Raw genomic sequence first — 23518 nt, 5'->3', positions numbered from 1 at the left:
CACACACACACACACACACACACACACACACACACACACAGACACACACACAGACACACACACACACTCACACACACACACACACACACACACACACACAGACACACACACACACACACACACACTCACACACACACACACACACACACACACACACACACACACACACACACACACACACACACACACACACACACACACACACAGTAGACTGGATTTGGCACTTTAGAAAATAAAAAATAAAGTTGTGCTTAAAGTTTTATATAAAAGTTTACTGCACATACGTACATTCGTGTTACTTTAGTGTAATTTATATGCTGAATTAATATTTTGAATTAGCTTTTTTTATATATATATATATTTTCAGTGTTTACTAATTTTTAGTACATTTGTGTATTTTTATTACTATTTGGGTTTAATCGTCCCCCCCCCCCCAGTTTAAGTTTGAGTATTATAAGCATTGAATATTGTTTTCTTTCAGTAATTTTAGTGCTTCAACTCAAACTTATTTCTGTTAGTTGCCTAAGCATTTATATTTTTTTGTTTATTTTAGGTTTTTCATTGAATATTTACATATCTTTTATTTCAATGAACAAAACATAGAACAACAATTCTTTTTTTATTAAGATTTAGGTCCAAATATATATGAATGTATAAAGATAAAGAGAGTGATATTTGACTGGTCACCAATCTTTTTAGCCTTTTCATGATTTTTATAAACCCTAGTAACACTTTACAATAAAGGATCATTTACTAATATCATCAACATGAGCTAACAATAAACAATACCTCTACAGCGTTTATGTATGTCAATGTTAATTTGACTAAAAGTTGTATCTGTTACTATTAGTTAATTCAGCGTGAACAAAAAAAGATACAATTATATTTTTTAATAAGATAAACAAAGATTAAAAATGTTTAAAAATGGCATTGTTCATTTTCAGTTCATGTTAGTTCATGTATTTACTGATGTTAACAAATTAGACCTTTTTGAAAAAGTGTTACTGTGGTGTGAGGCCATATAATTATAAAAGACTATTACTGTAAAGGAATTAAAGACTGTAAAGAACTTAAAGACATGTTGATTAAAATACTTTAAGATGAAGCATAGCACATCATACTGCAGAATAATGCTGAAAAACTGAGTCTATATCAGGATAAAATCATACACACAGAATCATAAAAACACATCCAAAATGAAAACATAAAACACACACACACACACACGCACGCACACACACACACACACACACACACACACACACACACACACACACACACACACACACACACACACACACACACACACACACACACACACACACACACAGATACACAGCAAAGTTACAATGACAGACATACGACAGGTCTGAGACCCCAGACAGACATGAAGGATTATGAGAGCAGATGGTAATGGTAGAAAACACCCAAACCAAAAATGTTAATATTCATATAACACCCCCAAACACCCCTAAACACACACACACACACACACACACACACACACACACACACACACACACACACACACACACAATGTGCTGCTAAATAATTTAATGGTTTAAAAATATTGGAGTAAATACTATGCCATATAATTATATTGCACAGAAACATATATAATATACAGTTATATAATATAATATAATATAATATAATATAATATAATATAATATAATATAATATAATATAATATAATATAATATAACATAATATAATATAATATAATATAATATAATATAATATAATATAATATAATATAATATAATATAATATACAGTTTTTTTAATTGTTAACAAGCATTGTTCAATACTGAAGCCACATTTTTTAAACTCTTCTACAGTCTCAAAATAAACTCGTTCCACCATAACATGGAGAAAACATACACTTCTTTCATAACACACTGACCTAAAAAACACTAAAAAACAAGGAGCATTACATTACTGTAATGTTGAACCTTTATTTTTAACGTTTGAATGTTTTTTATTCATATAAATATTCATTATATGATAAGAATAAGATCTTTTCATTTTACTGACTGTATCACAGCATAAATAATGAATGAGAAATTCAGCAATTTGTTTTTTTCCCTATATCTCTACATATAGTTATTTACATGCAAAAAATAAAAAGTTGAAACATCATCCACAACAAAATCCTGAAGCAATGATAATTAGAAAACAACAACAACAACAACAACAACAACAACAACAACAACAACAACAACAACAACAACAACCAAAAGACTTCCCCACGAAACACAGGACAAGCAGTCTGGGAAAATGTATGGGATGTATGGGATGTATATGTACAGATCTGTGAGGTTCTAGTTCTCCCTCGTTCTCCCACTCTTTATCCCTATCAATGTGTCTTCCTTAATCCATGTTTCCAAACAAAATCATTCTGAAGCCATCCTGATTTTCAAAAGATGACTGAAAAAATTACTGTAATAGAGACTAAAAATAGGACTGAAATTGCAATTTAATTTTTAATAATTATTATTTAATTTCATTTTTAAATATATTTAATTTCAATATAATTCCTGCAGAGTTTGCCATCATACTGATTTGAATGTGCTTTTATCAGTTTTGAAAGCGGTGTGTTAGCATTAGAAAAACCTGCTGGAAATCTTTTGCAGATGGCGCAGTATGAATGACAAAAGTGTTCATGGATTTTTGGGAAATATTGTCATTGCATGAAAAATGATTCACAGTTAGGTCCGCATAGACTTCTGTTTCACTGAATGTGTGTAGAGTTTTGAAAACGTGGCTTCAGTATTCGAACCATGTTTGTTTATTTTATTTTATTATTATACATTTTTTAATATGATTTACAAACCCAAGTAGGGAACAATAATATGCATGTGAAAATATACTCTGTCATTAAATCTCCATTCGATATCTGTGCATATAGGCCTATGCACAGATATGCACCTAAAAAAATAAAAAAAACAGCATATTTAGTACAATAAACAAAAGCATAATCAAAACGCTTAAAGGGGGGTTTGAACAATGCTTGTTAGCAATTGAGAAAAACTGTAAAGTTGGTTTTCACACAAGTGTAGTTGAAGAATGATTTCACCACTAGAGGGAGACACCGTTAAATCTATTGAGGACAGTAATCTGTAAACACTAAAGAGAAGCAACAGTGCAGTTTGTAAATTGTGTTGATCAGTGAAAGAAACTTGACTACACAAAGCTTGCAGAATCAGTGATTTATATGTGGGTCAGTGAGGAGCTCTGGATCATCGTGTTTGCTGAGGAACAAACCAAACTTTTCCGTGTATAAAGAGACTAATTAGAGCCTTTCTTCGGGAATTAGGTCGAATAGTTTCACACTGTATCGTCAATGCAAACGAGATTCTTTCCCAACATTAGCAGGAGTCTGAAAATGAGTTTCAGATGAAGGGCTTCAGCTGCCTCTGCTTTACATCTGACAGCTGAGATCTGGAGATAAAAATAATACACTCACAAAATATAACATGCGAAAGATGTACTATAAATAAATGCCAATATACCACAGTTATGATGTCAGTTATGACACACACACACACACACACGCACGCACACACACACACACACACACACACACACACACACACACACACACACACACACACACACACACACACACACACACACACACACACACACACAAACTGATGTATTTTTATCTTTCAAACAACTGAGGCCTGGCGTCCACTGTAGGATAAATAGTATAACATATTTTTTCATGTCATTAAATTGTTTAGAGCTTAAGAAACAAATGTGGGAAAATATTTTAACCAAACTTTGTATGAAGATGATTCTCAGCTATATTTATGTTATGAAAGACATAATGGGAACTGATATACCATTTTATATTATGCAATATGTGGGTGAAAGGGCCATAAATGTGTAGTGCCATTCAATACAATTTATCTGCACTGTATCTAATTGCATGTGTTCTTAATTGGCAACATTTTCATAATAATATCTTATATTTCATTGGAAAATAAACATATAATTTCACTCAGAATGCCTGATAAACCTGCTGTAAATCCCGGTGTCTCTACAATGGACATGTATGAAATCAATGTTCTGTTTCATAACAGAAAGTCATATTTTGATGAAACCCCATAACATTTTCCTGAGATGTTGATTTATGACAAACAATTTGAAATGATAATTACAAAATATTATCATATTTCCATAAGCGTTCTACATTTGACCACTAAATTAATGTACATCATTTTTAAAAAGCAAGGAGTTTTAAAAAGCAAGGAGAAGTTGGTATTTGGTATCTCTGGAAAGCCCTGAATCTGCTCTTTACAGGACCAGACTGAGACATGTATTGTGCCAGAGAAATTCACGAAAATATAATGTCCACAACAGAGGACAAAAGCCTGTTCCTGGAGGATATTAATAAAATATTTTTTCCCCCCAAAAAAACTAACTTTTTTTCTGTGTCTCAGGAGGATATGACAATAAAGTAATTTGAAAACTACAAGTGAATTGAGAATCTTAAAATATTGTATGACTCATTTAATTCAATCTCTAGAAATAAGAAGCGTATAAAGGCATTTCTGATATTGAAAAAAATAATTTGTAGAATTTAATGTTTTACTCTGTACAATTTAAGATAATGTTATATGTTTTCCCCAATATCTGTTTGGCTTATGTTTGATGTTAAATGTCATTGTAAACTTTTATTAAAGTTGAAAAAAGGTGAATTGAGAGAGAGAGAGAGAGAGAGAGAGAGAGAGAGAGAGAGAGAGAGAGAGAGAGAGAGAGAGAGAGAGAGAGAGAGAGAGAGAGAGAGAGAGAGAATTTTAAATACACCTTTATTGTAACAATTAGCCTTGAATTATTCACACTTCATCCAACAATTTTTTTAACACATTTAACTATATTTAAAAAGTCACCACTTCATTTCTCTCATTAACACCCCAGATTTCTACAAACTTTGGTAAACAGTCCACGAACTTATAGTTATAATACGCAAACTCTACTTTTAGTCTGGCTGCCACAAGCCCCAAAAACATAGGAACCACACTTATTGCATCCTGCCCTCGAAGTTTTTCTTGTTTTCCAGATTACTAATTTTGCAGCAGTGCCAGATTTGAGAGAGAGAGAGAGAGAGAGAGAGAGAGAGAGAGAGAGAGAGAGAGAGAGTAGGAGGGGGTTATAGTGGAGTTGAGTTCGGGACTGCAGCGCCCGTCGCTCCGCTGGTATTCCAGGAATGTGTTGATCATGGCGGCCGCAGTGAAGCCCGTGAGGAGCGGATTACTGGAGCTCCGCGTTACCGTTCACCACTGGATCCGCGTGCTCGCCACTCTCAGCGAGGACTCGTTCACCGTGAGTCCCGGAGAAGCCGGCGAGGAGACCGGGAACAGCTGCTCGCCCGCGCCCGGAGCTGTTAACGGGGATCCGGCGAACCTCAGCGCCTCCCCGGTACCGGACACCATCACCAACGTCAAGCGAACCGTCAGAGTCACCAAACAAGACGTCGGAGGACTCGGAATAAGTATTAAGGGTAAGAGGACTACTTTATATCGGTTATCAAAGTGTTATTAAACTTATTCGTCCTGAAGAGTTTGGAAACACTTTATGAATCATTCAGGATTCATAAATATTATGTAGTCTAGATTATGGTATTTTAAACCACTACTTCAGATCTTTTAAAATAATTTATTGTTATTTAAATCTTGGTTTCTTGGACATGTAGGCTATGAATTTCTTTTAAGTAGCCTATTCGTGGTAACGTTATGGTAACAGATGGTAACAGGCCTATTAAAATAAAACCAATATAACAAAACCGATATCTAATTATGTAGCCTAAAACGTTTATGTAAATTTCCGGGAAATATCGGTAAAACTGATTAACGGTTGATCACTAGTTGCATATGGGGTTTCCAAGAATTCTATGGTACCAAAAGGTAAAACAACAAAAAAACAAAACAAAAAACATTATTACATAACTTTGTGCAAATTTTTTGTAATACATGGCGATATCTCAATTCTGAGACATGAAAATCTTGGAGTGCCATAATACATTAATTTCAGTGCCATGGTATTATCTTCTTGTACTTTGGTGGTAGGCCTACTACAGTATCTTTTGGGTTTCTCGTTATTTTTAGTATCTTAAAACCGTGATAGCTGTCACATTCAGTGAAGACCTTAGAGAAACTACAATTGACCACCATATAAGTTGTGATGTTTTCTAATGATTTGCATGATGTCGTGTGTGAGATTTACGGGTTAGTGAATCATGCAGTATGTGTGTGTTCTCGGGGGTCGACAGCTGAGTGGAGAATTACCCATCATGCTCAGCCTGTCTCTGGCTTCAGATGAAAGCTGTGGAACGAGAGCAGAGAAGAGTATGGTGCTGTTTATTTTAGGGAGCCAGAGAGGGACGACCTTGCCTTGAGTCCGAAGTGCAGTTGTACATCTATATTTACAGAGTCTTTGGACCCGTCGTTCGGACTCTTTTGAAGAAAAGGGCTTTAGTTTTCAATCTTTCAGATACCTCAAATATGATCATCCTCATGCAAGAAAGCCCCAGTCTAACATTTAAAAGGCAACTATATAATTTTAAAAAGAGTAAAGTTATAAATATGTTAAAATATTTTTTTTGTTTGTTTTTATTATGTTACATTATTAAAATTTTCATCTCACGTACTGTTCTCTAGGGATGCACCAATATGAAAATTTTGGCCGATACCGATAACCGATAATTCTTTATATTTAAAAGCCGATAAGCGATATATTGGCCGATAAATCTAAATCCAAATTTTTATGTAATTTTTGAGAGCCTGAATACAAAAACAAAAGTTTCACCATTAAAATCATGTCCCAAGCACACAATTATAATGTTCTCATTGAAATTTTATGTACAGTGGCCTATACGACAGACTTGCGCTGAACATGTTGCACTTTAACTGTGTTTTCCTTTTTTTGAAGTGATTCCAATCATATTTCAAGCAATTTAAAAATTGCATCTGAAGTGTCTCAGCTGAATGAAATAATACATTATTTATCGGCTTTAATATATCTGCCAAATTTTCTTATTGGGCCGATAACGATGATATTATAAATGAACCGATATCGGCCGATACCGATATGGTGGTTGATATACCGTGCATCCCTACTCTACTGTATTATTTAATTTTTTTAAATAATTTATATAATTTAAATTTTTTATACATTTTCCTATTTATTTTAATTCAAAATTAATTAATTTTTTATATTTTTTTCTTGAAACTTTTTTATAAGTTTGACACAGCTCCTCTTGCCTACTAAGAACTCTTTGCTTGCGTTCTAGTTGCCAACAAGAATTTGATTACTCTATAGAGCTCATGTAGCTCCGGCAAGGTAAGATCTTATAGATTTATGAATGAGGAGCTCGTTTTAAAATCTTCCCGGTCTATGACATCCGCTTCAAACATTACAAAGCTTGTGATAACTTTCGTTAACTCTACAATAAATAAAGAAATCCACTTCACCAACTAATTAATTCTGAAGATGGCTCCGCACTTGTTTCTCTGGTGGATAAGGTCTATTGGATGTTGGAATGTAAAGTTTAATTTAGGTATTTCCCTCAAACTGTATTTTATTAAAGATATTTGGTCATGTCTGGTATGCGTTGCATTTTCAGCATGGCCACAGGGGGCACTATTGCAGGTGTGTTTATGGCCTAAATCAGCGATTCACAACCTTTTTGTCGGACAAACCACTTAGATGTGAAATATTTATGTGAAGTACTTAGATTTTAAAGTAATATTTTAATAATTTACCAACACATTTGCATATTCTCTGTGCTGTGGTGATTGATATCGGTCAAATGACATGCAGGTAAACAGATAAAGTGTTTTATTTTGATTGTTTTTATTTTTAAATGATTCATATATTGGGCTGCACAAATCATATTGCAATTATTTTGTCCTATATTTTAACTGTGGTATGGCATTTCATGTAATATGATCATAACTTTTCATATTGCTGCTGCTGTAACTAACAAAACATAGGCTACATTTAGTTTTTATTGCATGTACGTAAGTGATGGCCCCACTGCTCGTTTTCATTAACGCTCTGCCATGTTGTTGTGAATTAGTTTTATTGCTCAGGATTATTACAGGCAGCGACTGAAATAACCTGTGTGATGTACTGGTTATGATGGTGAGGCCAGCACTGGAAAGAGGGGGGATCAGGAAATTTTTCTTCCCTTAAATCATATAGCCTTGCTTGTAACACAATTCTGATGTAAAACTGACATCCAAACGCCTTGTTCATTATTTATTTATTTAATTATTTTTTTCAATTTATTTGATAATATTCCCCCCCAAATTTTGTATAATTTAATAATTTAGGAGTTACTACAATATTTACGGCTATTTTTCTAAAATACTCATTTCTTATTTTACAGTGCAATAGTATTATTATAATAGTAATATTTTGATTAATATTTTATTTTACAATAATAATTATAATATGTATTAATAATAAAATAAGTATTAATATATAATTAAAATTGTGTATAATTATATTGATATATAATCACAAAAATGTTGCCCTGATTCTGCAATCCTACAAAAAAGCTCTTAAAAAAAAAAAAGCATTTTAATTTAGTAAAATTTTTTCAGGAAATATTCTTCCTCTCAAATCATGCAGCCCTGCTTGTAACACAATTCTGATGTAACACTGACATACAAAAGTCTTTTTCATTTTTTGGTTCAACTCACTCAAATTGTAATGCTGATAATATATTTTGAAATGAAAATATTTGTGCTACATTAGAAGCGTTTTCTCTAGTGGTCTCAGACCTTTGAACACTGTGTTTGCACAAGAATGATGCAGTCAGCGTTGCGTTTCAGCATTAGTGTGTTTGTGCAGGACGTCCTGGCAGGGACTGCAGCGAGAAATGATTGATAACGTGCTGGAGCTCAAGCAGAGAGACCGGAGGTTGCCAACAGTATCAGGCAGGAGCCGAGATCCCACCCGCATTCACGTCGCACGTGTCTTTAAGGGTCAAAAGGTCACTAGAATAGAGGGTAAAACCCCTGAAAGCAGATTAGGGGTAATTAGACGAGACCACTTCTGATACACGCTGACGATGCTGGTGAGGAAGAAGCTCACGGTCTAAAACCTGGAACCACATATAAATGTTTCATGGTTTATACACAAGTTTAAAGCGTACAAGGCTTTTGAGACCAGCTGCCTAATTCTCATTGGATGTCATTCAGATGCTCGAGAAAGCCACAGACCGAACCATCATTCACTAAAGAAGATATATGTGCATCGGTCTGTAAGATTTGGAGCACACACCCCAGATCAAGGATGAAGACGATGAAATTTTGATTACAGTGTTGCCCATAAATCACATCAAAGGGCACATCTGTAGTTGATTCATAGTTGGGGTTTTTATGCAATTGTTCTGTATTTAGCAATGCAAATGAATGCTCATTAACTGGTCTAGAACTAGACTTTTTGTATGTAATGATTTGTGTGAATAGTTAATGGCTTTGTGTCTCCTCTGTGTTTGGACAGCACGATAATATTAGAAAAAACTGACAGTTTGTATTTTCTGCAATATACAGTATATTGCAATATGAAAAAAAATACAGTAATTTTCATCCGATTACGTGGGTAACTATATCTGAAAAGAATTAATCGTTCTATGATTGTGGTGATTTTGTTGGAGAGTGCATCTGCGTAGAAAAATAAAATACTTTTACAAAGCTGAAAAATTATAATAATTTTTCTTTTTTGTGAACCATCCTCTTTGGTTTGAACAATTTGGGAAGAACACTGTCACGTTTTGGGTGTTTGTTTCTTGTTTCTAGGTTCTGGTCAATCATGTGATCCCCCGTTTTAGTCATGTGATCCAGCCTTGTGTTCCCTTGTCTGTGTCATGTTGTCATCGGTTGATTGTTTAAATGTTCACAGGTGTCCCTTGTCTCGTCGTTAGTCCTGTATATTTAAACCCTCATGTTTGTCCTGTGTCCTTGTTGAGTATTGTTTTGTTCCATGGCCAGTGTCCGGTAGTCTTGTTTCCTAAGTCTGTGTTCCTGTTTTTGGCCAGCGTTTTTATGCCTTGCCATGTTTTTGTTTATAAATAAATTTTGTTTATAAATAAATCAAGCCTCAGCTTGCCTTCAGTGGAACAGTCATTACACACTGACTCCGTAACCATACAGCTTACATTTTTTATAATATGAATTTATTGTGATTAATATTAAATCAAACAATATTAAAACAATAAATAAATTGCAATAACTCTTATACTGTAAAATAAAAAATAGCATTTAATAAAACAAAATACAGCTGTAAAATTACAATACTAATATTTACGTCTTAATTTCCTTATTTTAAAACATTAAACCATCAAGCTTTTATTTTGGCAGTTTGCCGACAAATATTTTCTCTGCCAGTTTCAGAGTGAAGCGTGGCACTGTGTTCATTTAGACGCATGCAGATCACGATCAATCTTATTTCAATATATTGTCCAGCCACAAATTTTCCTCTGATATTATTTTATTTTCCAACAGATTAACATGAGACGGGAGGAAATAGTTAGAATGGAAAGATTATCCAGAGCACTGGTATCCTCACACTAAAATGCCACAAAATATTGTAATTTTTGCAGACCATTCTTTGCATGAAAGAATTGAATATATTTACATAAAAAAGTTATTTCATTTGAATAACTACTTATGCATTATATACTCCAAAAATGATCTTTAAACACATCTTTGTCTTTCCTCCATGTTCTCTTTAGTCTCGATGGTCATTTTAAGTTTCTGCCAGAACGCTCGAGTATCTCCTCCAGGTTTGGGCCACCGTAGATACGTGCGTTTCTTCACTAGCTTCCGCATTCGGTAATACGGTGAAAGCTGGTGTGTGGGAATATCCTCAAGGAAAACTAGAACCGAAACGTCTTTCTGTTAATCAAAAAGTCTGAAGAAGCTGGCCTCCTGGATCTCATGCGGACACCAAACGCGTCTCAGGTAGTTGTGTGTGATCAGGCCCACAGTTTTGCGGCTGTTATATTTCGTCCATGATGTTGTCGATAATAGCCTTTCCTGGTTCGAAGTCTCAGTGACGAAGACACAATGACCCATGGCTCCTCTTGACCATTGTAGGAAATGAAGGCGTCATATTAGAAACTAAGTTGATTTAGGGTAGGGCTGCACGATATTGAAGAAAAGTGCGATATGCGATAACTCATTAAATAATGCAAATATTCGATACGCAATACGATAATGCTTAAAGTGTGTAAAATAAACGAATTATCTTTAAAATATCTTTAAAATTATATAACCTACATACGTGTTTCACATTCTTTTTGTGACAAGAAAACATCCCTACAACTTCTGAAAGTGAACATCAGTGTTTTACTGACGCATTAGAAGTGTTATTTTAACATCAGTGTATTCACGGGGTTCAGGGTTTCAGCTTATCCTACATTAGGATTATTTAACAACAGAAATTGACTAATCAAATGTAAAAAAACACTGCTTAGTTTTCACTGTATGAATTAAATTTATACAGATTTTTGTTAAAGCTACAAAAGTTATTCAACCGAGAGCAGCGAGTGATTTTCTCTTTTTCATTTGTTCATGACTCCAGTTATTGCAAGCTGTTGCGATATGCATATCGCGATATATACATTTTCGATATTTCAATAATTTAGTTATATTGTGCAGCCCTAATTTGGGGTTTACTTACTCTTTCTGTCAGTGAGGAAAGCTAAGAAAAGGTAGTACGTATAGACCAGCTGAAGCTTTAGGAAGTGGTAGATAAATGAAACGACTTTGGTTAAAACCAGACCCTTCTCAGTCGTAACTGAGTTAGGCTCTGGGGAAGGTTCATCCAAAGGGGCGTAACCAATGGACGTCGCTCAAATGCCTCTGGGCGCAATTGGATAGACCTTAAAACCAATCAGATCGATCGTCATCTTGTAAAGCCCGCCTCAACGTTTGTGATTGGTGCCTCGATTTGGAAAGATTGGAAATGAGCTTGAGTAGGCTCTTCGCCAGACTAACTTGCAGAGCAAATCTAAATTCGCCGGAAGTTCGTCTGGGTTTTCCCAGGCTAGAAACGACTAGCACGAGAATAACAATAGAAGAGCTGCTGATTTCTAATTCACACGAGGTTCCCAGATAATACTGATCCCCTTGTAAATAGGGCTGAAGAAGTTCAAAGACTAAAGGTGAGCTTGACCCAAACTGAGCTTATTTACAAACCTCAAGTTTGAAAGTGTTGCAAACGACTGGTTTTCAATCACCTCAATGTAATTTGAGTCGAGTCTTAAATGAGACAGATTTGGAAGACCACTGAGCAGTTTTGTGGTCACAGCTTGTATTTTATTGTTGGATAGGTTGATCTCTTCCAAGTTTTGTTGGTCACTCAATGCATTGTTGGGTATTTCAGATATCCTGTTGTGAGACATGTTTAAACTGATAAGGTTTGGCAGTCTGATAAAAATGCCCTTCAATGATCGAGTTATGGAATTGCAGGAAATATATGAACTGACAGTGTTTTGTGGTAATGTTGAAGGTATTCTCCTGTAGCCCAGTCTTCTGCACAACACCTTCAAATGATGTGCCAGAGTAGTCGAAAGGGAAATAGATTGTGCAGTTACTTAGAGAAAACTCATCTGTCGAGGTTATGAGGTTATAACAGTTCAAAACAAAGAACTTTTCCAAAGTTTGTCATTCCTCATTTTGAAGTTTCCATGTTTACTTGCAATGTTTGAAATCTCTAAAGAAAAGTCTGCATTGAATTGAGAAGGAGATTATGAGGCTTAAAATCGCAACAGATGAAAACTTATTTAATTCTTAGGCTTGAATGGCCGTCTCAAACAGTATCTTGATCTTCCCCTCGATCCCCTGTAAGACAGATTTTTGTGCATAAAAACATATTATTCTTTAACATTGTGATCTGAAAAGTAGGCATTAAAAAGTCCAATTTGTTACCATAAATCAGGTCTAATTTGCAATTAAAGACAAATGGATTTGGAATGATTGTAAACTGCTTTTTTTGTGCATGTAAACTACAGTTCTATCAATTTTAAACTTCTTTTTCATCCTCATGTTGTTTGTCCTTGGAACATAAAAGGTGAATTTTCATGTCAATATCTTGGTCGTTCTTTCACATTTTATAATACGAGTAATTAAAGACTTGAGCTGTCAAGCTCCAAAAAGACCAACTTGTGACCAGAACTTATAAATCTTGTCTAATTTGCAATTAAAGACAAATGCATTTGGATTGTAAACCTGTTAACCACAGTTTTAGCAAATTTTAACTCCTTTTTTGTGCAGTATCTCTATGACTGAAATATTTGTTTTTGTGCAATTAGAAATTAGGCATATCAACTCTTAAGAGTTTGATCTAGTTATCAGTATAAAAAAAATATTCCTTACCATTTTTCAGTGGCACCATGCAACCCATCAGAAAAGTTTGAAAGAAGAAGCTATTTGAATAAATCCTTTTGTGGTAATGCTGAGCTTTACAGGATCACTGTCATACTATACTTCTTGATTTCAACAAAGAGTTGTCATCGTTGTCAGCACATGATTAAAAAAAGACTTGTTAGAACACAGAGGTGTTTTTACAAAGTTAAGAGAAACTTACTTTTAGATTTTTACTGTGGCCAGTTGCATAATCTGCTTAGACTAGTCTTGTAAGTTAGTCATAAAACTATCATAACTTCAGTTACATTAAAATGTAGATTGGTCTAAGTTTATAACTGAAGTAAGGCTGAATCGCTCTTACTAACCGCTAGTTGGTCATACTAGTTCTTTAGACACATTGGGCCCTATCTTGCACCCGGCGCAAATGACTTTGTACACTGACGCATGTATCATTCCTATTTTGCACCCACGCAAAGCGGACTTTTCCCTCCACAGACACACGTCGGTTAACTAAGAAATACACTTGCGCTCCCCGGGGCGGTTCAGCGCAAAGAGGAGGCGTGTTCCGGCGCAAACTTTCCATCATGCTATTTTGCTGTTCTATAAAACAATTGCGCCACTGACCAGAAAAAACCTAGTCTAAAGTCAGTGGCCCGTTGCGCGTACATTCAGATGCTATTTTAAGCGCGCATGCTTGGCCATAATACAGAGTGTGAACAACACGCATACACTGTAGATGATTCTCTCATCTACACAGATGCATTTAACTTTTTGCAAATGATACATTATTACAAGGAAAAATATTAAAACACGAGGGAAATCATTGTTGTGTCCATGACGATGGGAAAAAATAGGCATAAAGCTGACACATTTACCCAAATTATTATATGCATGTTTAACCAAAGCTAATTTGGGTGGGTTTGTCCATTCCCCAATGTCACTTCTCTTTCTTTTACGGCCCTGACGAGAACATCGATCTCCTCGGCTGTGAACCGATTCTGAAGCGCGCCTGGTAAATGCGTCGTTATAATAGTATTGCGCCATGGAACAAGCGCACCTCGTTCATCATGCTCTTAAAGGATGTGATATAAAGCTCTTATTGGTTTGTTTCCCGTTACGCCCAAACCACACCTATGAATAATGAAGCTACTTCAGACCAACCCCTTTTACATTTGCGCCAGGCGCAAGAGGCATTTATCCCGCCGGGAAAATAGCAGCAGCGCCGGGATCCGCCCACAAAGTTACTTGCGCTTTGACACTTGCGTTTCAGATCGTTAAAATAGGGCCCATAAATGTCTATGTTTATGCAACTGGCCCATGGTCCTCTTGATGGTCTTGTTCATCTACAAGTAAAACCGTGGAAGAGAAACTTTTGTGTATGCATATCAAAAAATGTGGCTACTGGAATTTACCACATTTGTATGTTGTGTTACAGGTGGTAAAGAGAATAAGATGCCCATCCTGATCTCAAAGATCTTCAAAGGTCTGGCAGCGGACCAGACGGAGGCGCTTTACGTGGGCGATGCCATTTTGTCCGTAAACGGGAACGACCTCAGAGAAGCCACTCACGATGAGGCTGTACAAGCCCTGAAGAAAACAGGCAAAGAAGTCATTCTGGAAGGTAAGACAGAGCTGCTTGTTTGGCTTGAAGGAATAGTTCAGCCAAAAGTGAAATGGATGTCATTATTTAGTCATCCTCATGTTGTTCGTCCTAGGTGACTTTTCATGTCTATGTCCTGGTCTTTCTTTTCCTGGTCTTTTCCCACTGACACCCCCCCCTCGCAATGATACAAATGTCTCTGCACATCTAAATAATTTTTCATCTCATTTCATGCACAATCCTGGCACATTGCACATATTTGTTGTTAATTGTTAATCTTTATTGTTGTATATTTATTTATTTTATATTGTCAATTTTATATTTCATTTCATATTTATATGTATTTCTACATACATTTATGTCAACTGTATGTTTGTCTACATGTAGCACCTTATTACCAAAGCAAATTCCTCGTATGTGTAAAACACTACTTGGCAATAAAGCTCCTTCTTCTTCTTACTTTTTATACTAAGAATAAATAAAGACTTGAGCTGTCAAGCTCCGAAATTAAAAACTTCATATGCATTTTTGTCTTCTGACGTCATACTGTATATTTGTGTGAGGAAAAGATCTAAATTCAAGTCATTATTCACCCGGAAATCTAAAACCCTAACCTACTGTAACTTTCCTAAGCATGTTCCTGAGAGAAGTAGTGACATCTGATACATTTTATAACTCTGATCCAGAATTATTATCATTAAAGGGTTAGTTCACCTCATGTCGTTGCTGAAGCTCAAAGTGATGCGTAACACGAGAATGAACCTCATTCGTTCTTGCTGAAGCTCAAAAATGATACGTAACACGAGAATGAACCTCATTGGTTCTTGCTGAAGCTCAAACATGATACGTAACACGAGAATGAACCTCATTGGTTCTTGCTGAAGCTCAAACATGATACGTAACACGAGAATGAAATTCATTGGTTCTTGCTGAAGCTCAAATGTGATGCTTAACACGAGAATGAACCTCATTGGTACTTGCTGAAGCTCAAACATGATACGTAACACGAGAATGAACCTCATTGGTTCTTGCTGAAGCTCAAACATGATACGTAACACGAGAATGAAATTCATTGGTTCTTGCTGTAGCTCAAACATGATACGTAACACGAGAATGAACCTCATTGGTTCTTGCTGAAGCTCAAAAATGATACGTAACACGAGAATGAACCTCATTGGTTCTTGCTGAATCTCAAACATGATACGTAACACGAGAATGAACCTCATTGGTTCTTGCTGAATCTCAAACATGATACGTAACACGAGAATGAACCTCATTGGTTCTTGCTGTAGCTCAAACATGATACGTAACACGAGAATGAACCTCATTGGTTCTTGCTGAAGCTCAAAAATGATACGTAACACGAGAATGAACCTCATTGGTTCTTGCTGAAGCTCAAACATGATACGTAACACGAGAATGAACCTCATTGGTTCTTGCTGAAGCACAAACATGATACGTAACACGAGAATGAACCTCATTGGTTCTTGCTGAAGCTCAAACATGATACGTAACCCGAGAATGAAATTCATTGGTTCTTGCTGAAGCTCAAATGTGATGCTTAACACGAGAATGAACCTCATTGGTTCTTGCTGAAGCTCAAACATGATACGTAACACGAGAATGAACCTCATTGGTTCTTGCTGAAGCTCAAACATGATACGTAACACGAGAATGAACCTCATTGGTTCTTGCTGTAGCTCAAACATGATACGTAACACGAGAATGAAATTCATTGGTTCTTGCTGAAGCTCAAATGTGATGCGTAACACGAGAATGAACCTCATTGGTACTTGCTGAAGCTCAAACATGATACGTACACGAGAATGAACCTCATTGGTTCTTGCTGAAGCTCAAACATGATACGTAACACGAGAATGAAATTCATTGGTTCTTGCTGAAGCTCAAACATGATGCGTAACACGAGAATGAACCTCATTGGTTCTTCCTGAAGCTCAAACATGATACGTAACACGAGAATGAACCTCATTGGTTCTTGCTGAAGCTCAAACGTGATGCGTAACAGGAGAATGAACCTCATTGGTTCTTGCTGAAGCTCAAACATGATGCGTAACACGAGAATGAACCTCATTGGTTCTTGCTGAAGCTCAAACATGATGCGTAACACGAGAATGAACCTCATTGGTTCTTGCTGAATCTCAAACGTGATGCGTAACACGAGAATGAACCTCATTGGTTCTTCCTGAAGCTCAAACATGATACGTAACACGAGAATGAACCTCATTGGTTCTTGCTGAAGCTCAAATGTGATGCGTAACAGGAGAATGAACCTCATTGGTTCTTGCTGAAGCTCAAACATGATGCGTAACACGAGAATGAACCTCATTGGTTCTTGCTGAAGCTCAAACATGATGCGTAACACGAGAATGAAATTCATTGGTTCTTGCTGAAGCTCAAACGTGATGCCTAACACGAGAATGAACCTCATTGGTTCTTGCTGAAGCTCAAACATGATACGTAACACGAGAATGAACCTCATTGGTTCTTGCTGAAGCTCAAACATGATACGTAACACGAGAATGAAATTCATTGGTTCTTGCTGAAGCTCAAATGTGATGCGTAACACGAGAATGAACCTCATTGGTACTTGCTGAAGCTCAAACATGATACGTAACACGAGAATGAACCTCATTGGTTCTTGCTGAAGCTCAAACATGATACGTAACACGAGAATGAAATTCATTGGTTCTTGCTGAAGCTCAAACATGATGCGTAACACGAGAATGAACCTCATTGGTTCTTCCTGAAGCTCAAACATGATACGTAACACGAGAATGAACCTCATTGGTTCTTGCTGAAGCTCAAACGTGATGCGTAACACGAGAATGAACCTCATTGGTTCTTGCTGAAGCTCAAACATGATGCGTAACACGAGAATGAACCTCATTGGTTCTTGCTGTAGCTCAAACATGATGCGTAACACGAGAATGAACCTCATTGGTTCTTCCTGAAGCTCAAACATGATGCGTAACACGAGAATGAACCTCATTGGTTCTTGCTGAAGCTCAAACGTGATGCGTAACACGAGAATGAACCTCATTGGTTCTTGTGAAGCTCAAACATGATGCGTAACACGAGAATGAACCTCATTGGTTCTTGCTGTAGCTCAAACATGATGCGTAACACGAGAATGAACCTCATTGGTTCTTCCTGAAGCTCAAACATGATGCGTAACACGAGAATGAACCTCATTGGTTCTTGCTGAAGCTCAAACATGATGCGTAACATGAGAATGAACCTCATTGGTTCTCGCACATCAAGCGAATATGCTTTTGTTTACCATAACTGATGTGTGCGTTGATCAATGTTTATATGTGAATAAAAGTGTAAATTCAATCTGTTCATAACTAAAGCAATCGAGTCTCTTCAGAAATTTTTAACTAACTGCTCAATTCATATGGATTAGTTTTACCATCTTTTTTTGAAGTTTTTGAAGCTTCAGCGATGGTCTTACTTATTCATTCACTAATCTGACGGTTTCCCTGACTCAGTGATCATCCATGCGCTGTTCCATTGACTGGACGATTAGCACTGAATTTGTACACAACCTCACACAAAACTATCATATGACGTCTATAGACTTGCAACATTGAGTAATATTAATCACTTACAGTATATGATCACTTATGGCACTTCTTGTCATTTTGTAGCTTGACAGCCCCACTTCATATTCACGTTCATTGTACTGAAAAGACCATGACATATATATATTATTTTAATATATATATATATATATATATATATATAATTTTTTTTTATTATAAAAAATAATAACTTTTGTCTTGCCAAGAAGTAATTTCCCAAGAAACTATAGTAATTGTTGGAACAGTGTGGAAGTAAATGTCTGTCTGTCAACACTTAGAAAGAAGTACTCAAACTGCATAAGTCTCTGAAGCCTTTTTTACAATGCTTTGTCAAGACAACATTATAGTTTGCAACTTTGCATTGACAAACCTTCTTTTTTTAGTTTGCATGCTGACTCCATTTTCTCTTCCTCGTAGTGCAGAGGTCAGCAACCTTTCTGACACGAAGAGATCAAATGGGAAACCATGAGACCTCAGTAATTGCACACAAGTGTTCGGAACTAAAATTTAGTACAAGTATATCAGTGAATGATAATTAGATTAATGCACATTTTTAAAAGGCTTGATGGAAACCATAATGGAAGATGGGCTATATAGTTTTTATGAGCCTGTGTGTGTGTGTGTGTTTGTGAGAGACCCATAATGCCATATCAGCATTTTATCCCCTTTAAGAAGGCTCTTAAGAGCCAATGATGCAAGAATGAACGGTGTTTGCATGTAATGCTGGTCTCTGGGAAGGACCAACTTACGAGTTTGGAATTCATAATTACGATTAGATGGTCGTTCATAGAGTCAAATTAATGTTTTGAGAATTTCAGAATCAGAATGATCTTTAATGCGTTTACACACACAAGGAATATATTTTGGCTTCCAGTGCAGAAAAAAGTACAGACATACATGGTGTAAAAAAGGAATAACCCAATAATAAAGAATAGACAATAAAATTAAATGTAATGCCGTAATAAAAATATAGCGTTTCTTTGCCCCGTCCTCAAACACTGTTGTATCGGAGACTTAAAGAGTTTGGCTCGTGTTGTTCATGTCGAGAAGATGATGTTTTTGGCTAAAATTAAAATATGCTAATGGATGTTTGGTTTCCGACACATCCTGTAAGTGGTCGACCAATCACAACAGACTGGATCATCTGACCAATCAGAGCTGAGTAGCTCACAGGAAGGCGGGGTTTAGAGAGACTGAATGTTTGATCAAACTGTTTCAGACACTGAGAGAAAAGAGGGATGTGCAATGTATATTATGAGTGTTTTTTGACCTTGGATGCATGTAAACCTGTTGCAGGAGACTCAAAACTAAATGAGGAACCTTTAAAATAGCATCACAAGGGAACTTGGTAATGTAAAGCCTTTTTACCAGGCCAAAAAGCCACGTGAATTTTGAGACAGTGAGTCAGAATAAGAATGTTTGCAAGCATTAAAATTCCTGTCATGCACACACACACACACACACACACACACACACACACACACACACACACACACACACACACACACACACACACACACACACACACACACACACGCAGCTCAGACTCTTGCAGTCATCTATCTCAGGGATTTACTCTCTTCTGCTTAGTGAGTTTTCTATGATCCTGTAATTGAGTGTTTGGTTCTCGCTGCACTTCTGCACACATTAGCCATTACATCTGAGACATTCACTCCTGTCTGATTCATTTCATAGGGGATAATACTGTGGATGTGGAGAAAAATCTCTCATAAAAAACACTTTTAAAGTCATCATGAAATCAAAATTCCTATTTCATAAGAAATATTGTAGTATTAATTATAAATGATTTGCAAATGCACATCACTATTTTTATAACTTCATTTTCCTAGTAATCTTGAATCAGAATAACTTCATCTTGCAGCATCTCTTCTCTTCTCTGATGTGGGCGGGGCAACCTGTCACTCACATGAGATCCACCAATAGAAAACCACCACCATCCAATCATCCAATCAATTCCCCACGAACAAAATCAAGCCCCGCCCACATTTGTTGGGAAGAAAAGATGAGCTCAACTTCACTTTCATGATGACTTTAACCTGCCGTTCTTTTTTATCACCCTTTTTCCTTATCACATAATTTAGTAATCATCATAAATTAAGTATCATTCGAAAGCCTATACACTCTTTTATTTCCGTTTCATGCTGACTTTAACTTAATCCCGAGGTCTGTGTTTATTTCCTCTGGCCAGTTTTGTCTCTCAGGAACATACTGGACCACCGCTGAGTCTGTCTTTCTATCTAACGTTCTGTCGTTCTTATTGAGAGTGGGTGAATATTCTCCTGTGACATTTGAATCACATTATACATGAACGTTTGTGACCTTCAGCTGCTCCAAATTTATTGACTATAAAACCCATCATTCACGGGACAATATGTGTGTGTGTGTGTGTGAGTTCTTGTCTAGCTGATAAGGATCCTTTCTGTGCAAAATCTTCTGCGCCACATTTAATGCTGTATTTAACGTTAAAAGTAAACGGATTCCTTCTGATTCCACATGTTAACAGCGTGTCCAAACCAGACGTGACACAACACGCTCCAGGATTCTGTTCCTCACTGAAAGTTAAAATGCTGCATGACACGACAAAATCTCAGCCAATAAGACATCTATTATACTGTAAATATCATATCATACTTTATCAGTAGTTGCAAACACAAGCGCAAATGCCAGCAGAAAAAATCCACTACTGTTTAAAAGTTTGAGGTCTGTAAGATTTCTTTTGTTTTGAACGACATTTACACTTGTATTCAGCAAGGATGCAATAAATTGACCGAAAGTGACAGTAAAGACATTTATAACGTTACAAAAGATTCTATTTCAAATTTATGAACTTTCTATTTATTAAAGAATCCTGAAAAATAAAATGTATCACTGTTTCCACAAAGATATTTTGTAATAATATTTAATGCATTTTAGATCAAATAAATACAGAGCATAAATAACTACTTTCAAAATTAATTTAAAGAAAACAAATTTGAAAAATCTCACCGATTCCAAGCTTTTGAATTGTAGTGTAGGTGTACATTATGTGTGGGTTGCTAGAATACTGATTACTGTAACACATTATGATATACGTAACACATTATGCCATTTTGCATTTTAATGCAATTTAAAGTGTTAACGTAACTTTTGCAAATGGAACATCAAGTCAAACACATTGCATTGTGAGATATATATAATATGCTCTGATCATGTACTACACATTTTGGTCAATCATCCGGGAATCCCATGCATGCATACAAGACACAAACTGTGTACAGTATACAAAAATAGTATACTAGCGTGCGTAGTTTGCTATTCTGAACATATGAAATGCCGAGAGCCCCCACCCTGCTCCTCTCCAGAGACGGCTTCATTCCAGCTCAGATCTTCATTCTTATGGCCAAATTGAATATTTGCACTTAACTAAATTAAAATCATAAGCGCTTGCAGCTGTTTTTATGGCTTTCAGTCAGAAAGTGAAGTCATGCCGTATTTCTGGGATGATGAAAGTGTGATAATATTCACTCTAGAAAATGTTTCTCTCTGTTGGACAGACTCCAGATGATTCAGTGAGACGATAATGAAAAGAAAAGCCTGTATTAGCTACTGAGTGACCTGACTTTATCTAAACACACGCTGCTTATAGTAAACAGTTTAAATATGGAAACACACACACTTAAGTTCAGTCTTGATTCTGAAATGCATTGACTGAAATGCATAATGTTCTTAATACATTGCACAAAAAACATTATTTATACATACTTTTTAGTTGGACGTTCGTAAATGTTACTACTTGTTTCAGAACATTCAAAAGTAACATTCCCAAAATGTTTAAGAATTATAAAAGGGAATGTTCCTTTAACATTCACGTAACAAAAAAAGTTTTTAAAACGTTCAAGAAATCTGGGCGTTTTTACTGTTGAGAGGACATTCAGAAAAAAAAAGTTTTCATAACTTTACCGTAACTTTAAGTAAAGTTTTTAGAACTTATTTTGGTAACACTTTACTTAAAGCCTTTATGTATGATTCATTATAAAGGTATTCTTTATGTATAATGCATTATATCTTTTCATAAACAATTGTATAGTAGTAGATTCCTTGTTACATCTGAAATTGGGTTTAATGTTAACATAACATAAGTATTATATTGTATTATAACTGTGGTTACAATTATTTATGAGATAACACAATTCATCATTAAAAAGCATAATAATTAATGCATTAAAATACTTTTAGAATGCTACCCATATTTTGCATTATAAAGGAATATTTTGTAAGGTATTATTTATGTATAATGCATTATATCTTTTCATAAACAATTGTAAAAAAGCATGATAATATTTGTAGATTCCTTGTTACATCTGAAATTGGTTTTAATGCATTATACTTTCTAAAGGCATAACATTATTATATTGCATTATAACCGTGGTTACAATTATTCATGAGATCACACAATGCATAATAATTAATGCCTTTAAAAAAACGCTTTTAGAACGCTACCCATATTTTAGTTAGCTGAGAAGTGCACACACACTTTTTGGGACTACATCAGTTCGGTCCTGTGGTTTTGCGTGTGTTTTCAGGAACATTTTTGTGTGGGCGATGAGCGACATTCCTGGCACAGTGTGTTTCTGGAGTCGCAGTGTAGCCGATCCGATGGATTCCCGACGCTCCCACGGAAACCCGAGGGCCGGGGTCGGGCTGTTGGGATCTGTTGTCTTTGACGTGGCTCCAGGTTCTTGTGTTTGTCCAGTCAGGCAGCAAGAACAACTGCATGCTTCCCTGTGGCCCGATCCGGGCCTCGGCACCTGGAAACAGAACGACCCAAGTCACCAGCTGGAAAAATCTGCATCTCGTCTTTTAAAGGATGCTCGCTTTGTGTCCCAAAGGCCAGGAATGCAGACGTTTAGATCAGCGGTGGCA

General features: G+C 36.0%; 1 protein-coding gene and 1 pseudogene across 2 annotated transcripts in view; one reads left to right on the top strand and one right to left on the bottom strand.

Moving 5' to 3' along the window:
• Positions 1-5123: 5123 nt before the first annotated feature.
• snta1 (syntrophin, alpha 1) overlaps positions 5124-23518 on the top strand; it is a 34785-nt gene continuing 16390 nt past the window's right edge. For both annotated transcript variants that reach the window (XM_077197661.1, XM_077197660.1), the window contains exons 1-2: positions 5124-5511; positions 14826-15011. In XM_077197661.1, coding sequence (XP_077053776.1) covers positions 5229-5511; positions 14826-15011 — 469 coding nt within the window. In that variant the 5' untranslated portion in view covers positions 5124-5228. The remainder of the gene's footprint in view (positions 5512-14825; positions 15012-23518) is intronic.
• LOC143707298 (toll-like receptor 13) lies at positions 10715-13418 on the bottom strand (annotated as a pseudogene).

Source organism: Siphateles boraxobius, unplaced genomic scaffold (genome assembly GCF_051911475.1).
Source record: "Siphateles boraxobius isolate OS27281-9 unplaced genomic scaffold, OSU_SipBor_1 41, whole genome shotgun sequence".
Classification (NCBI taxonomy): Eukaryota; Metazoa; Chordata; class Actinopteri; order Cypriniformes; family Leuciscidae; genus Siphateles; species Siphateles boraxobius.
This window is presented reverse-complemented; position numbering and strand designations above follow the sequence as displayed.